Here is a 5,661-nt window from a genome sequence, read left to right on the forward strand (position 1 = left end):
TGTCCACCCCCACCCCTATCTTGTACTTATGAAGTCAATGTTTTGAGCCCACATATAAGAATGCATTTTTACCCCTATTAAATTTCATAACATTAGATTTAGCCCAGAGTTCTAGCCACCTGCATCTCACCCTCCATCCAGTATGCTCTCTATTCTTATAGGTATGTCAGGTATAAGTGTGATGAGTAGGTCATCTCCATCAGTATGGAAGCCCCTGATAAAAATGGCAGACTCCACAGGACCTAGGACCCTCCCTGTGCTGGAAGTCTCCTTCAAAGGTCACATCAGTTGTCTCTTCTTTAGGTGTAGCCATCCAACCATTCCCGAGTTCACTTCATTTTTCTCTTTCTGGCACATCTCTCCAACTTGGCTATATGGATAGCATGAGGAACTCTGTCCAATCCTTTTCTAAAACCATAAGAAACTATCCGTAGTCTACATTGGTCCATCAGTCTAGTGACTGTATTCTTTTTTTTTTTTTTTAATTTTAAACCCTTAACTTCTGTGTATTGACTTATAGGTGGAAGATTGGTAAGGGTAGGCAATGGGGGTCAAGTGACTTGCCCAGGGTCACACAGCTGGGAAGTGTCTGAGGCCGGATTTGAACCTAGGACCTCCTGTCTCTAGGCCTGGCTCTCAATCCACTGAGCTACCCAGCTGCCCCCGTGACTGTATTCTTAAAAGAAAAGAAAGCAAGTGAGTCTGGCATAAGCTGTGCTGGATGAAGTCATGCTAGTTCTTGGTGGTCTGCGCCCATAGTTTTGTACAGTAGCCCCAGAAAGCTACCTTTGACCTTTGGCTGCACTAACAAAGGGTTCCCATTCAGTATCAAGGAGGTGGTAGCTTCTGCTATATCAATCCCTGTTCCCACCATCCCTGCAATCTCATATTCAGGTCTGAGCACCCCCTTTGAACTACAGAGAGGCTGGAGAGCATAGAGAGGGAGGTGGCCAGGATGGAGAGAAGATGGAAGATAAGGATCTGATGAGAGAAATGGGGGTGTTTATTCTGAAGATATGAGGGAATGTGACAACTTGAAGGATCAGAAGAGTCATGAGGGGAAAGGGACTTCATCTGTTTAATGGGCAGAACTAAGCATAATGGATAGAAGTTGCAGATTTCATCTAGATGGAAAGGAAAAACTTCTGAATGAGAACTATAGATAAGAAACTCTCCTTCAGTGGTGGTGTTCACATAAAGGCTGGCTCACCACTTGTTGGGCATGCTTTAGAGGGGATTCTGAGTCAGGAAGGAGTTGGTCTGGGTGCCTCTCCAGGTCCCTTCTGGAGCTCTGAGCCTCGATGTAGATGGCTATTCTTATCTGTGCTTACTTAGCACAATCCTCAACAATAGAAATGAATACCTTCTTGGAAGTGGTGACAGAGTTTCTTCACCTCTCCATTCCCTTGGGTAACAAGGGGTCTATATTTGTTTCCTAATCCTAGGTTCTGGTTTACAAATCTACTATTACAGCCACCATTGTGACAGTCTCCCTTCACTTCCAGACAGACGCCAAGTTACACATTCACATGAGCCTTGCACACATGCGTGTCCTGCAACCAGAAGTGAAGTGGGAAGTGGCAAGGTGTTCTTCATTGTGCTCTCCCTACAGCCCTGGCAGGACCAATGGTCATAAGTAAAGTTACATTTAGAAACCAGTTAACAAAGACCAAGCCAGAAAAGGACTTGCATGAATAAATGAGTGAATGAGCATGTAGTAAGCTCTTCCTGTATGCCAAGCTCTACTCTACTATGGCTGTACAATTACAAAAATCAGGCCAGCTCTGCCCTCAAAGAACTTTCATTCTACTAGGGAAGTCAACACACCTGGGTTCCTCCATAGCAAGTCTCCCTCTGAGGCCATGGCCAGGGTTTTTCCAGTGGTTGCTGGTGTGTCCATGAACACACAAATGAGGATCCAAGGAATTAAGACAAAGGCACAATGGGCACAGCTCGGTGCCTCTTTGTGGCAGAACATCTTGGGCTCTGAAAAGTCTATCTTGGAAAGAACTGGGCCTGACCTCCCCTCTCCTTCCATCCAGAAAGGTGCTATGCCACACACCCTCCAGGGTCAAATATAAAGTTCTCTGGCTTTTCAAGCCCTTCATAATTTCCCCCCATCCTTTGTATACCTCCTCCCCCAACATATACTCTTCCATGCAGTGACAATGACCTCCTGGCTGTTTCACGAATGAGGGCTCTAAGCATTCCAGTGGGCCAGGGTGGCTATCCTTGGTGGTGACTTCTTCCCCAGGGAACCTCTGAGGACACACTGGTGGCAAAACCTATTTCTGCCTGTTTCTGTTCAACCTCTTCACAGCTTTATTCCAAGATACAACTTCTTGTTCTTTAATAAAATGAACAAATGTGTTGACAACATTCCTGCCATCAAGATAGAAAGAGGTGGCCCTTCAGCATCTCCTCAACATCAAATATTGCCAAATATGGAATTGAGGATCCTTGAAACCCTAACCCTGGGAGCGAATGAACGAAGACTCATTTATTAGGACTGTCTCTGGGCCAAGCACTGGGGACACAAATACAAAACAAAGATAGTCTCTGCCCTCAGAGAGCTTATATTCTTAGAGGAGGAGATGACTCATGGCCACGGAGTAGTATTTTTGTTTGCTAAGTCCCAGAGAGGGTGAGTAGAGTCACAGAGCAGAGCCCACAGATGGCAGGACTGATTCGATTAAGGTTCCAGAACTTGAAGGGGCAAAGGAATCACACAGGACATGGGCACATCAGAGGCCACAGGGCTGGCAAGACAATGTCTGAGGAGTAAAGAGAGCATGACTGGAGCTTGTGAAGAGAGAGTGGAACTTCCCAAGAGGAACCCATCAAGTAAGATGGCAGGAACCTGGAGGGGTTCTTGAGCTGAGAACAGAAATCCCACCATGGTCTCTGGTTGAGCCAAGGCAGCAGGCCAGAAGAGTGCTGAAGTCTGAATGCCCAGTGCCCAGATCTCTGTGGAATGAGTCCAGCTCTATGACCACCCAATGGCATTGGTAATCCACCAACCAGAGAAGGACCGCAGGCTGTTTTCTCACCTCAAGTCCCTGTGCAATTCTCATATGGATATGAGAAGGGAGCAGCTAGCTCTTCAGTCCATGGGGCAGGTGTCTTTGGGAGTGGAGGGGAAAGAAAACAAAATTGCCAGATTGTCTCCCTGATGAAAGCCCAGGGTGGAGATGTGGGAGAAAGGGAGATGGCTATCAGGATCACAAAAAAGAGCCCCTCCTTCCCCCAGTGCCTGTGAACATGGGAATGGTGAGAGCCAGATTCCAAACTGAACCCTTGGAATTAGAACGACCAAGTCAGGAGATGAGAAAATGCATTTCTCTTCTCCAGAGAGGTGGGGGCATATGGGTGAGGAACACTTCATATTTTCAGACTCAGTTGATGTGTTGTTGGTTATTGGACTTATTTTTCCCTCTTTTTAAAAAATTCTTTGCTACAAGGGAGAGATTTGAAAATAAAAATGAGGTTAGAAAAATAAAAAATAATAATAAAAGCACAAGGGCCTCATGCTTTCTTTTAAAAAATCTATTTGTAATATTAGGCAGTGGGCCTAACTGCCAAGGACTAAAGATTCCAAAGGAGAGTTAATTCTGGGACAGAGAACTTGGCATGTTGTCCTGCTGCCCTTTCTAGACCCTGCCAGTGTCTCGACATCTCGTAGGATAAGGGGCCTCCCCTTCCCCAGACTCTTGGGTGGGAGGTGGGCCACCTCCACTTCCATCCTCTCTCCATTTTCCTTGGCTCACCCCTGGCCAGGGCACTGACTGGCTCAAGTCTCATCTCTGCAGGAGGGTCAGTAAAAGGACCCAAGGTGGACCCATCCAAGGTAGAAATTCTGATTAAAAAAAAGAGAGAGAGAGAGATGCTGATTGTGAGTGAAGAAAAATGCTGGTTTTTAAAGGAAACAGCTCCATCTGGGAACAGAAACGGGCCACTAAACTGAGCAGAAAGGTGGAGGCCTCTTCTTTTGGAGGTTTTCCCTGTGTCACAGGCCCCGGGCCCCAACAAAGGTCTCTTGTGACCCTTCATCACACTGCCGGCCTAACAGCCACCAAAGTGAAATGGGGGGCCGGGGGCAGGCACCAGGCTTGTTCACTTGTTCACCCAGATATTTTTCTAAGATGGCCAGTTCAGCGGGCCATGAGCCCTGGCTTCTTCTCTGCGATAACACACCAGTTGCCGTGGTCATTGATGGAACTTAGGATATGAAGCTCGGGTACGTGCTTCTCCAGCAAGTGACAGAGTTCCCCTTCTCGAAACACGTGGTAGTAGCGGGTGAAGGCTTCAGAGCCCAAGGCCTCTGCCTGGGACAGTGCTGCGGGCATGGCGGACGCCAGGCTGATGGAGGGGGGCTGGGGGAAGGTCCTTCTCCAGAGCGGCTCGGCCGCTGGCTTCTCCATCCCCGCAGGGCAGGCCGACCTGCAGCTCTGCTCCTCCCTAGCTTCCCTGGGGAAGCAGCCAGCTTGCTGCTGGGTCGCAATGTCTTTGTGGGCCTTTCTGGGGAGGGTTGGCTCCCCCGGGGCTGACTGCCCCTCTGCAGCTCGAGTGAGCCTGGGCTCCACGGCGCCGTCTTGCCCTTTTGTCAGTGGCTCCCGATCAGGGTCTCCGTGACGGAGTTTTGAAGGCTGGACAGACACGGGGCGGCGCGGGGTCCACTCCTCCGCGGCGTGCCCAGGCTTCTCCACCTGTTTCTTCAGCGTGCACTCGTCTAAAGAGCGGGAGAAGAACCAGGAGCGGAATGACCGCCCTAAAACGCTGTAGAAGCCGCTGTCTTCCTCCCTGAGCTCCACCAGCTTCCCGCAGCAGCTGGGGGCCCCAGAGCCGTCCAGACTGTGGGCCCTCCGGGATGCGCGTCTCTTCTGAACACACACAGGATAGCCGCAGACCGAGCAGGCCGGCTGGTGGCGGGGCCCCTCCGGGGCAGCTGCGGGCTGCCACCCCGAGGGAGCCGGCTCCGCCAGGAGCTGGGAACACAGGGCGCGGTTCCATGGAATGAACACGTCCTGCTTGTCAAAGTGCCGATGGTTCTTCTCCATGGCCCAGACGTAGATCATGACGCGGCCCCCGGGGGCCAGCACCCGGGCCATTTCCTGGACGGCGCGAGTCCTCCTTTGTGTTGTTGAAAAGTGGTGGATGACTGTAAAGGAAGAGAGAAGAGCTCAGAGCCCACGTGGCAGCAGTGGCGGAGGCCCGGGAGCCCCAGCGTCCCAAACCTCCGAAATACTGCCGCCACTTACTTTCAGGCCTGGGGAATATGGCGACTATCATTAAAGGGAGTCAACCTGACAATCTCCTCCAACTCTAGCACAGACCACTGGTTCCTGGAAAGAGGCTTTACCAACTCTACCACCGGCACACTCCCTGTGTGACCTCCATCAAGTCCCTTCCCCTCTCTGGGCTTCCATCACGGAAAACAAGGAGGCTGAGAGGGGAAAAAAATGTTGTTTGGGGGAAAACTTTGAGCTGGATGAAAAGTGCTACAAAAAGTGGAGACTGGTTTGGCAGAAATCAGGTTCAAGCTAACATCCTCCACCACCTTCCATACAAGGCAAAGTGGGCTGAATAGAAAAGAGAACACATTCCCGGCTATGGCGAGGGGATAGGTCCTGGGCCTGCTGGTTAGGAAAGTCTCCACCAATG

General features: G+C 50.2%; 1 protein-coding gene across 1 annotated transcript; it reads right to left on the bottom strand.

Moving 5' to 3' along the window:
* Positions 1-4,151: 4,151 nt before the first annotated feature.
* On the bottom strand, positions 4,152-5,174 carry TRMT9B (tRNA methyltransferase 9B (putative)). The gene has a single exon (XM_044681150.1). The coding sequence runs from the start codon at positions 5,106-5,108 to the stop codon at positions 4,152-4,154; it is 957 nt and encodes a 318-aa protein (XP_044537085.1). The 5' UTR covers positions 5,109-5,174.
* Between the last annotated feature and the right edge of the window lie 487 nt (positions 5,175-5,661).

Source organism: Gracilinanus agilis, chromosome 6, assembly GCF_016433145.1.
Source record: "Gracilinanus agilis isolate LMUSP501 chromosome 6, AgileGrace, whole genome shotgun sequence".
Taxonomy (NCBI): Eukaryota; Metazoa; Chordata; class Mammalia; order Didelphimorphia; family Didelphidae; genus Gracilinanus; species Gracilinanus agilis.

Bases quoted from the DNA above. Each gene is read 5' to 3' on its own strand.
- TRMT9B (XM_044681150.1), bottom strand. From the start codon at position 5,108: ATGGCCCGGGTGCTGGCCCCCGGGGGCCGCGTCATGATCTACGTCTGG.